This window comes from Adiantum capillus-veneris, chromosome 3 (assembly GCF_014529385.1).
Source record: "Adiantum capillus-veneris isolate H3 chromosome 3, ASM1452938v2, whole genome shotgun sequence".
In the NCBI taxonomy this organism is placed as follows: Eukaryota; Viridiplantae; Streptophyta; class Polypodiopsida; order Polypodiales; family Pteridaceae; genus Adiantum; species Adiantum capillus-veneris.
The window spans coordinates 149008321-149020402 of record NC_140933.1 but is presented as its reverse complement, the minus strand read 5'-3'; the positions used below and the strand labels follow the sequence as shown (position 1 = coordinate 149020402).

The 12082-nt window shown below is 44.4% G+C and overlaps 1 protein-coding gene across 7 annotated transcripts in view; it reads left to right on the top strand.

Annotated features, from left to right (window-relative positions):
* The window catches only part of LOC147461918 (DNA mismatch repair protein MutS, type 2), a 164118-nt gene extending 153214 nt beyond the window's left edge, over positions 1-10904 (top strand). For 2 of the 7 annotated variants that reach the window (XM_086509387.1, XM_086509388.1), the window contains exons 16-19: positions 8461-8564; positions 9560-9630; positions 9785-10017; positions 10100-10904. In XM_086509387.1, coding sequence (XP_086365513.1) covers positions 8461-8564; positions 9560-9630; positions 9785-10017; positions 10100-10254 — 563 coding nt within the window. In that variant the 3' untranslated portion in view covers positions 10255-10904. Of the gene's footprint in view, positions 1-8460; positions 8565-9312; positions 9443-9559; positions 9631-9784; positions 10018-10099 lie in introns of those variants that run through there. The other 5 variants (XR_015187658.1, XR_015187659.1, XM_086509389.1 and 2 more) reach the window with 5 other exon arrangements.
* The last annotated feature ends 1178 nt before the right edge of the window (positions 10905-12082 follow it).

The window sequence follows — 12082 nt, the reverse complement described above, 5'->3', positions numbered from 1 at the left end:
CTGATGGTACCCACTCTTAAGGTCTATCCTACTCAAAATTGCAGCACCCTTTAAACGATCGAGAATATCATCAATTCGAGGAATAGGAACCCTATTCTTGATGGTATTCTTATTCAACGCACGGTAATCAATACACATGCACCATGAGCCATCTGTCTTCTGCACTAGGAGCACTGGGAAGCAAAAGGGTAAAGAACTAGGCTGAATCAGCCCCTTCTCTAAGAACTCCTCAACCTGGCCCATAATCTCTTTCTGCTGTGCCGCACTAACCCTGTAGGGACGTCTATTTGGTAGGCTACACCCTGGCACCAAATCTATCCGATGGTTCTCAGGTCTCTCTGGCGGCAATTGCGACGATAACGAATTAGAAAAACAGTCACTAAACTTTTGCGAAAATGCTAACCTTTCTTTGTCTAACACAAATAAATTTGACTGATCACTATCTGAGATATCACGTGCAAAAATCAAGTACATAGTAAGATTATTCTTTATTACAGAAGTGATAGCAGAAGTAGATACAATAGGGAGTGACTCTCCTTTTAGCTTTACATCCCAGATGTGAGTTTTCCCTATGCTGTACAATGATCTTTTTGTTGTAGGCATCCAAGACTCCATGCACTCGGAACATGCACGGGATTCTCAACAAGGGATCATATCCTACTAGCAGCATGATGTAGAACTCTTCTATGTCCACATACGACTGAATATGCAGACGTAGCTTTCCAATAATGGGAGTAACACACTCTGAGCGGCCAGGACATGCCAACCCTGCCTCTGCGGTGTACCCGTCTCTTCAACTCTGATGCCCAGCTTCATAGCTAACTCTCGTGAGATAAAGTTGGCTTTGGCACCTGGATCAAAGAAGATGAGTGCCGTCTGATCCCTAACTTCACCCCATGTCCTGCATAACTCACTGGCATCTGTATTGGGCTTGTCACCCACCATGTTTGGCACCAAACCTGCCGTGGGTTTAGGCTTCTTGCCTTTTTGGTCTTCTTTATCATCTGAGTCAGCTGGCCTTTTCCTTTGTGGACAATTGGTAGCAAAGTGACCAGGCTGCTCGCATATAAAGCATTATTTTCAGCCATTAGGACCTTCTTTTCCTCGAGTGACTTGTGCACAAAAGGCTTCCTTTTCTGTTCCCTTGCTTGCTCTCCAGAAGTCCCGGCTGAATCCTTGTCTTTGGTGGCCTCTTCTGACCCCTGTGACGCTTTAGGAGCCGTTTTCGTAAAGGGCTTCTTCACTGAATTTTTCTTTTGCTGCCCTCCCTTTGCATTGCTCGGAAACCCACTGTCCTCTCCTTTCAACAAGGCAAGACCAGTGTTCGCAACTTCCATAAGCTGAGTGAGGGTAGCCACTCTGTTCTTAGTAGAGTAATCGCGAAGCCCTTTAGGCAGCCCACAACAATACTTCTCTATCTCCCTGTCAATGGCACAAATCTGTAGGAGGTCACTGAGAGTAACGCTTTACAAAACCTCCGATTGTACTCCATCAAGCTCTTGCATGTAGCCGAAGTAAGCTGGTGCCAATCTGTCATGACCTCGGCTTCAAATTCATTTGACAGCCAAGCAGATGTAAACATTTGCTTGAAGTAAACCCAAGTGGCGGGTGCCTGCCCTTGCATTAACAATGTGGTCCACCCTGTAAGCGCATTGTCCTTTAAAAAAGTGGCAGCTTTCCTAACTTTCAAGGTCTTTGTAAAATTCCCTCCTGCATAAGCTGTATCAAACTGCGGAGGAAAGTGAGAGCCTTTGCTTTATCCTCAAAGCCACTGAAAGTATTGAACTTTACAGCTGCACCACCTTCTTTGTAAGATTTTGGCTTTTCCAGTGGCCCCAAATTGTCATATGGAATGGTCTGCAACTTGGGCACTGTAGTAGGCATGATCGGCACATCTTGGCCATTCACATTTTGTGTCAGAGGTGTGATATCTGGCTGCTGTCCAGAAAAACCAGCCATGCCAAAATGACCCTATGGCACCCCAAACTGGCCTTTGTTGCATTGAAAACCTTGCTGCATGTCGATACTGCCATACACGGGGTTTGGCATGATGCCTTGCATACCCCCAAACATTGTTCTTGGCATGTACGACTGACTTCCATGCGCATAACCAACCATACTTTGGAACACTGATCCACCCCCGAAATACCCAGGATGTACCGTGGGTGGTGGAAAAACTGGGTGCATAGCCTGGTATCCAGTTCCCTGTCCATTCAAGACAAGACAGCATGCGGGCTCTGAAAGGTGGCGGGCTGAACTAGCATAACCTGTGGAATAGGCGTTCTAGCCACCTGTTCAAGCACGGGAGGAACCTGTTTTGGCACCCCTGACTCCGCAACATGTGAGTGTTCCCTATCCTGTTGAGTCGCATTAAGTACTTGGGCTTGAGACTTAACAAGCTCCGTACACGGTGTAGGTTGCCTATTTTGCTGTTGTACTGGTGGCGCTTGCAAGAACTCCATAAACCTTGGATTCTGCACCAGTTGCGAAATGACATTCACCGCGGTTTCTAAGTGAGTCTTGAATGCATCATCCTCAAGTTGCCCAGTTATAAAGCCCTATACCACTGTAGGGACATTCACATTAACAGGAGGTACAGTCTGTCGTGGTTGTGAGCTCTCGCCAATCTCGAAGACCATAGGAATTTCCTGTTTGTCCTTTGAAGAGGAACCCTCTTCCATAATGCCTTTCCCTTTGTCGGCCATAGTGTAATCCCGCGTTCCTGTACTCTATGTCTTTACCCAAAACAACCGAGGCTCACTCTTTGAGGAAAAAGTAATCGATGTCCCGGCAACGGAACCTTGAAACCTTCCTGTGGGGCGGTAGGCGTTGGCTTTCACCCGAAATTCTTTACCTTAAGACACACACAGAGAGAACGAGCAAAGGAAACCTGTGACGGGAATTAACACTTAAGTACACACATGGCTCGGAAGCTAGAATGCCCTGAGCAGACGCCGACAACGTGTAGGCCCCAAAATTGGCGCCCCTTTCGGTATTTCTTTATTCTTTAACGGAAGGAATATAACCTGTGATCCCTATGAGCTGTCCCGCATAATCCGGGCTGAAATACACGTGTTCTAGACGATTCTGGCAGCATAAATGTACCAGGACGCTTCACAGTCTGTATCCCCACGCAATAGATGACTTTCCCAACGCATATGGACACTTTGCAAAACGTGGCGAGAATTTGCAGCATGCTGAATTCTCTGTTTTCTGCCCCAAAAATGTGCCAGTTCACCTCTACAGCGGTCCCCTCGCGTCTCCAAAGCTCTTGGGGGTATTAGGGACCGTTTAGGGCCGAAACCCTAAACCTGCAAAAATACACAGCAGGCTGTAATTTCCTGTTTTGGGCTCCGTTTCGCGTGCCGGTCGCATCCGTAGCAAGTACTCGAGCTCCCGCACTGTAGGGCTACTTGCCCTTTGAATCGGACGAGATTTCTCACGTCAAACCTCTCCAAATTCACCTGTACCTGCAGGGGATTAGGCACTAGCTAATCCAATACCTGTGCAAGAGGCTCTTGCCTCGGCAATCGCGCATGAACCCACACAACTTTACATCAATCAAATGAAAAGCCCTCTTGTGGGGCATCACATAACTGCACGTAGGGGAGAGAGAGAGCAGTGTGTAGTGTACAGGTCATCACTCCTAGCACCACACTGTGTATAGAGGGAAAGGAAGCACTCTATAGCTCTTAACCTGCGACAGGAAACTAAAAAATGAGCCTCCCAGCTATAAATTCAGCGCTACCTCTTCTTTGCATTGGGAAAGTTCACTAAAATCTGCCACTTGGCACAATTACATGCATTTTCCTATTTCAGGGTTGCCGCCTAGAAATCTTCCGACTGGTTGCTCAGTTGACTTCGCGGCAGAGTTGTAAAATGTTCCCCTAGTCATACCGGAGGTAATGACGCGAACACATTTCACGGCCCAAAATAGCAGCTCCCTAAATTTTAGGAGATGCTTCCGTTGGGCTCCCACTGGTCTTCTGACCATCTATCCTCATTGGGACCGCATCCAAAAGTGCAATGTGGCCCAACTGTCGGATACTTTCTGTTGGTAGTCCCACCTTGACTTTATGCCTTTATTGAGTTCACTTCCTAGTATCCTTTAACTTGCTAAGTGCGACGAGGGGACCTACATGATCTTGCTCTGAGCCTAGACATCCTCTCACTATACAAATTCCAGTGCCGACCACTTTCCGTCTGCGGGGGAAACTACCGTTCACATTGGCGATACAATGTCTGACCATTTGCTACTTCAAAACGAGGGTCTCAAAAATAAAACAAAAATCATTGGAAAGAAATCAACAACTAAGGTTAGCAGTTGCCACGTCCTCGTGGTAAGGATGATCAAAGAGGAAGAGAAACTGAATTGGGCGAAGATGTCTTCATGGGCGGATATGATAACAAAGACACAGAAGAAGGCGGACGAGGCCGCAAAAGAGGTAAGGAAGCTTCTTGTACACCGACGCTTATTAACATGACCCTCGAAGTGGAACAAAGAAGGTGGATGCAGACTCTACATGTGAGAGTGACCGGATATAAACAATGTGGAGAAAGAGGTCACAAGCCTCACATCCATGATGGGGGTGGAGAAGCCTTTGCACACAAAGGCATGGAGAGTAGGCAAGAAAAGTGATGGCTCGAGAGAGTCTTCAAAGGAGAGAGCTCTCATACTTCGCTTCCCCTCCTTGGAAGAGAAGAAGGAATCTTGAGGACGAGACCTACTCTCAAGAAGACAAGTATTTTCCTCAGCGATGACCTTACTCTCTCACAGCTCATACATATGAGAGATGTAATGCCAGAGATTACAGCGGCAAGGGAGAAGGGAAAGATAGCCTTCTATAGAGATGGTCGGGTGGTGATTGTAGAGCGGCGCGTTGCAGGACGGTGCGAGACCTATGGGACCACATTGAAGATTGCTACTTGGAATTGTAATGGGTCTATGAGGTTGGATGTTGGTGCATTTGAGGACAGTTTCAGAGACAAGGACATTGTATTCTTCTCAGAGACTCACCAGGCCCCTGGACAGGTGATGCCACATGTGGTGGGATATAGATGGGAGATAGCCCACAGGACAACTACGAGATTTGGGCATGGGAGTAGAGGTTCAGGAGGAGTAGCAGTGCTATTTAGAGAGGAGCTACAACCACTACTACATATTGTACGGAGAGATGAGCATGCTAGATACATGTGGGTGAGAGTAAGAGTTGACATAGGTCGATTTCTATACATTGCCATATGTTACTTTCCTCTGAGTACATCATTATATGCTGCATCCAAAGGGCAGTCACCTTTCTCTATACTAGACTATGACATATGAGAGTTTTCTAGGGATGGTGCTCCTAGGGGACTTCAATGGCCGACCGTGCAACTCTCAGACAGTCTTCTACGACACTTCATATGAGATGCTTAGAGAGCTGGATGTAGGTGAATTGGGGCTTGACACATGCTCACATGACAGAGAGCAGATGGAGTATGGGAGATACCTCATGGAGATGATGACTACACATGGGTTAGCCATACTTAATGGTTTACAATGACTCCCTGGAGCAGCCGGTTTCACATGCTTTCTACACAGACATGGGGCCAATACAGTGGACTATGTTATGACACAACGGAGCTTTGTCCCTTGCATTCAGGATTTCACAGTGGGAGCCAAGCCAGTGGACGTAGCAGTGGATCATGCTCTCTTGATACTGTCCGTTTCATTTCAGTATAGTACAGCCCAGACATCAGGAGGCAGGTCACACACCTGTTATACATTTACACCAGAGACTGATTCCTTTTATAGAGAGGAGATCTGGGACCCTCTATGGGAAGGCACAACTGGCATAGCTGGTACATGCCTCTCAGTGGAGGAGTGCACCTCCCTACTGACTGACACACTGCATAGTGTTGCATCAGTGGCATACCCACACCCTCAGCTAGACACGAGACAACATTTTGGGAGCATGCCGCAGAATAGTTGGTATGATGAAGAGTGCAAAGAGATGAGAGCCGAGCTTCAGAGAGATCTTCTTTTAGGAGCCATCACTTACAGAGAGTCTCAGATTGCTTCCCGGCTCCTTGTGCGACGGAAGAAGCGAGCTTACCTGGCTCGGATGGAGTGAGACTTATATCAGATGTTCTTGAGTAGGGACTCAGGAGAGGCATGGTGACTCTTTTAGGAGAGGTTCGATTGATGCGCAAACTGCAGGAGATGGGGGTGCGCATAGAACTGATTTGGGGGATTATGGCTTTGTACAGATCAACGATGGGACATGTATGCACTGTGGAAGGGGTATCTGATTTAGTTCACTCTAGTATTGGGGTGAAATAGGGTTGCCCATTGTCTCCTACTCTATTTGGTATGTATGTTGATGAGGTGTCTGATTACATTGATAGAGAGGGTGACAGAGGGGCCCAGCTGGCAGGGACGTGGATCCCATTGTTGTTATATGCTAATGGTATTGTGTTGATATCTGACTCACCAGAGGGTATGCAGCGACATTTGGATGCACTACACAGTTTTGCAGAGGATACTGGATTGTGTGTAAATCTTGGTGAAACCAAGGTTATGGTGTTTAACACCACACCTCAGTGGATCAGGAGATCAGCACGTATGGTTTGGAGATTGTGGAGTATACAGATGCATACACTTACCTGGGGGTAGTCTTTACTGGGCCGAGATTTTCTTTGAGAAGAGCAGCAGAGACTAGACTGACTAGAGCTTATGCGGCTTTGGGAGGATTGGAGAGGATGTGTTCACAGGTTCAGTTCCAGGAACCTAGGACAAAGTTATGGCTCTTTGATACTTTGGTTGCCTCTACTATGCTATATGGGATGCAAGTTTGGGGACCTTTTGTAGGTCAGGAAGGCTGGAGACGTATGGAGAGGCCCTTGGTATCTATGATCTCTCGTCTCATTAGAGCCAAGGCCTCCGTACCACATGATATCATTCGAACGGAGTTAGCTGCCCCCCCTATGGAGATTGAGGCGCTTACCAGACCAATCTCCTCTGTACATAGCCTATGGGATACCACCAAAGATAGATATGCCGGGTTGGCCCTAGAGTCCTCCAGACAGTTAGCTCTACAGGGGGATACATCATGATGGTATGCACAAATGACATCATGGTTTTAGACACATGGCTTCACCATGGACAGGCTGCCTCCTTTTCAGTACTCTCTACAGGCACCCTTGATGTCTCCGACGCGGGTGGAGATTACTAGACTCATTTGTCAGGATCTGATCCAGCTAGACACGAGGAGGACATGGATAGAGCCGGTACAAGAGTTGGGCACGAAGATGGCTTTCTATAGAGAGCATCTTCTCCACCTCACAAAGGATGGGTTTGTGATTCGACCTAGCTATATGGACACGCATCTTTCTCATGGTTTGCGTTGTGCCATTGGCCAGATTCGCACATCCTTACATCAGCTCGAGATTGAGACTGGCAGATTCAGGGGGATACCAGCAGATAGCAGGATATGCCGCTTATGTCATCTAGAGCCAGAGACAGAGTTACATTACATATGCCATTGCACAGTGTACTATCAAATACGGCCATTTCCATTGTCTATTCAGAGAGGGTTTTGGGCCTCTATCTAGGGTCATGAGTTATGAGGATCAAAGATGTCTTGGACTGTATCTACTTGAGTTACACAAGCATAGAGACACTTTACTGAGGAGAGCTGGAGAGAGACAGTCCTAGCGACAGATTACAGATTTCTTTACACTAGATATTGGACACCCAGAGGAGCAGCCACCATTGCAAGCTCTGCCCGCCCTCATACAACCACTACTGGCATTCTCATAGACCGAGCATTGGAGCTAGGGAGATCTAGAAGACCGCGATTGAGGAGAGGAGCTACACAATATAGACGAAGACTACAGCAAAGGATTCGAGCCATACTTTCTCAATGGCCAGAGTGCGGATGAGGATGGATCTCTACCATATCTATCTCCCTCCCCCCTTCTCTCATTGTACTACACAATATACTGGGAACCTTTTGTATTAGCTGGCACATCCATACAGTCCCAATTTGTAGTTGTATTTTTGTTTCAGTTCTTTTTGATTCCGGACATGGTATCAGATTCACTATGTTGTAACAGCTTGGTCTCATAGGTCATTTTGGCCTTTTGAAGACGTTAATATATTATTTCATCTCTCTCTCTCTCTCTCTCTCTCTCTCTCTCTCTCTCTCTCTCTCACACACACACACACACACACACACACACACACACACAACACCTCCTCGTTTATATCACCTTCTTTTTGTATGACACACTTTCTTATCCATGGATCAAACGGTCAGGAACATTTCCATGTTCCTATTCTGTATCCACCGACAGATTTTACATCTGACAAACCTTGCTGTAACTTATGACATTTACAGCAGCTAAGATGTAAATAGTGGCATAAGTGAAGAAAGACTGCCAACAGGCTCACTTTTATCCTTGAAATAATGTGTTCAGGAAGGTCATGTGCCTTGAATATTTCGGAAAGACTGGGTATTTCAAAGTCTATCTTACAAGCTGCAGAGAGACATCTTGGTTTAGCAAATGCTGAGATAAATCAGGTCAGACATTTATGCTCCTCTTTTTCATGTCGAGTTAGGTGATTTATATAACTTATGGAAGTGAGAAAAAAGCTGGGAATGTCTTGAAGTGGCAAATTGGACACTATCATGTGGGATTTTCTCCCTGCGTTCTCTCCTGTAGACAGGTTAAATGTCCAGAGATGCTGAAGATGTGGCGTGGCATTAGTTTATCTTTTAAGCAGCTGGCTGAAGGTGAATACTCAATTGTTGTCAAGAGGATAATGCCTTGTTGAGCTGCTCTGCACTTCGGCATTGCTGTGTGCATGTCTATGATTGGAATAGATTCAAACCTAAGATTTCCATATCTTGCTAGTTTTCTCCAGTTTACAGTTTAATGCCATGCCTTTTCCCTCTACGAAGATCTAAAAAGATCTTATGCAGCATGTTTACTGCATACAGATTTGAGCAATTTGTTAGTAGGGCTGGTTGTTATGGAATAATTTCATAATTCATGCCCATGGACTTCTGAGTTTCTCTTGGCTAAGTCGAACTCAGCTGCATTTTATGTGTGTTTTGATTTGTGGCTGCAAGTGATATTTGTGTATACATGTTGCCTCATGAGCTGCTTCTCCATGACGGTTTCACCTCCATCATCTTTGCAGTTGCTCTACAAATTCATTGCACGTATGTTCGGGAAAGGATTGATCAATTAATAGAAAGATGAAAAAGTTTCTAGTGTTTCATATAGTTGACCATCTTCATGTTCACCACCTTTGGTTTGTGGCAGATTTTGGAACTTCAGATGTTTCAGAGGGTTGCTATAGTGTTGGGCCAGCTAGGCTTAATGTCTCTCTGGTGCAGTCAACGTTGTTTTTCTTTGGCCTACGTCAGTTCATGGTCAAAAAAATAAAATAATAGTATATACACAGATGAACCCTTTCTTCTTCTTGTTATTGTAGTTACCTCAAACTGTAACTTTTAAATACAGGTATATGAGCCCTAGTTTTGACTGAGAAGCTTCGATTGTTTGCCAGGTTATAATGGATTTAGAAAAGTCTAAACGAGACTTTGAAAATGGCATAATTGAGGCAGAAAAGTATTTAAAGTGGGTTTCCTAATCTTCTCCTTCAAAATGTGATATTCATTTGGAAAATTTGGCATGATAATTCTTCAACGTGTGATCTATGCGTTGGTGAATATGAATTTGGTAATTGAACGCCAACATGAAGAAACTAATATCTTAAACATGATTGTAACAGGAACGCTAAGGTTTTGCACGGAAATATCAAAGAAGCGGCAGAGGTGGTGCAGGAAGAGGAGCAAAATGCAGCTGTGCAGGCATCCAACTTGATACAAGAGGAGGCACACAAGGCACGTGCATCTATAAGTTCAATCCATCAGAGAAAATTGAGCATACTTGAAAAGAGCCCGGCCACCATGCCATCCCATGCAGAAACATCTCCTGTAAAGGGCTTGATTTTGAATCTTGAAGGTAAACCTTTGAGAGAGTTTGAATGATCAGGCTTAAGATTTTAAGAAAGAGTCTGATGAGGCATGTTGCTAAGTGTATGTAGGTAAAGAGTTTATAGGAAGAGTTGGGAGTACAGTGTTTGTGCCCCGGCTGGGTAAAGAAGCCAAAGTGGTCCAAGTGCTGTCAGGAAAAAGAATGGTAGTGGTGCAGTCAGGATCTATACAACTGCGAGTAAGCTTCTCTGATGTCAAGCTGTAAGGGCTATCAATTCAATTGGCTGCTGGATCTGTACACCCAGAGTCCAGCACAATAATGATTTGGGGGTCCAAACCAATCAATGCACAAAGGCACACGCTGCGTCTTTCTGATTACAGTAGTGGAAGACGAGGAATGCCCGCCGCTGGTGGGCCACACAACGAAAGGAAAACATGTTGCTAAACGTACATCAGCAGACCCCAGAACTATTGGCAATCAGCTGACTGTGAGCAGCACAGTGCAAACATAAGATTTACAGTAGGGTGCAAAAGTGTAATGATGGCCGCCACCTCACCCGCCTGTATGCACATAGGCAGCTAAAGCCTTTTCCTCCCAAGTGTTCTCGATAAGATTAGTGATACCTTGAGAAAACTATTTCAAGGCAAAGAAACAATTAACGCATTCCAAAAGTGGAATTGGATGGTCATCTTTTTTGCCTGTGCAAAGGATGATGCTTTGCTCTGCTCCAGAACTCTCTTACGATCGTAGGTAGCTTTTGCTATTGGTAGCCATAAAGAGTTGGCATGGTTATTCCTTGGTAAGTAGGATAATGAAAGAATTTTTTTCACCAAATGCTTCCAAGTTTAAGTGATAATGGGAGATTCTCTTTATGATAATAATCATTTAGCTGTTGACGGCTTCCTTATGCTAGATATCTGCTGGCATTGGCTGATGGGTTAAGAAGAGCAAGCTATGTGTGAAGGCTTTTTGAGAAAGGATGGAGTGTTATTCCTTTAATGCCTATAGTAATCTATGGCCTTTAATGATTCTCATTGTACCGGTAGCTTCATCCTTTTCATAATTTGCAGCTTAATCATGTAAGGCTTGTCCTTGTTTTGTTTGATTGTGACACTAGTAGGCTGAATATTCTCTGAGACTTGAACATGAGAAAAGCAGGTGGTTTGGCTAAAAGTGTGATTGTTTACAAATTTTTATAACTTAAGGACTACAGTTAAAATTAATTGAAAGACATTTTACATTAGGTTGATAATTAGACACTTTGATGTCATGCTAACCAAATAACTTCCTAGACTTGTTTTGAGAGATGGGTGATGTGGAATATGAGCTGACAAAACACTTGGCATTCTTTGGATCCTACATTTCAAGCCTAAGCTAGGTCAAAAGATAAAAATTTGCATTTTGCCATAGTTTTATGGCACGCTTTTAAATGATAGATATTTTCGCTCCGTCTCTTTTGGACATCCTTTCATGCCTTACACCTCTTATGGTGTACACTGCCTGGATATGCTTAAATCTACAAGGACATGTTTGAATCGTACTTGTTTTAGGCATGCTAGCATCTGTTGATAGGGTGACTGGTTTTTTTTTTTTTTTTTTCACAAATGAAGCAAAGGTTCTTACTGTAACAATCATTGGTTTTATGACTAGTGTGTGAAGAGATAGAATAAGATATTTCTATCAAAGAACCTTTGCTGCATAGGCTATAGGAGATACCTTTGGAAAAACAAAATGTGGACGTCCTCTTTTTTCTTCCTTTAGAGAATTTATTACACTTTTCTTGGAAGTTTGTTATACTTTTCAGCAAAATAGTGTTATGTAATGAGACTCTTAAGCTTTTCACTTAGACGTGGTAGTGTTTCATCATGCTCCATATTCAATCAACTCAATTGCATATTTATCAAAATCTTTAGCAATATAATGTTTTCAATATTTGCCAAGCTTCAGTCGCAGTCCCCACAATATAGAAAAAGTGTAAAGCTATCAAGTGCTTGTTCGTCTTATTGTTGCAAGTTTCTGATCATAGCGCTTCACCTGCTCTTGCGATAACCCGCTCTCTCTTTAAAATAATTTGGCCAAAGCTTCAAGATGT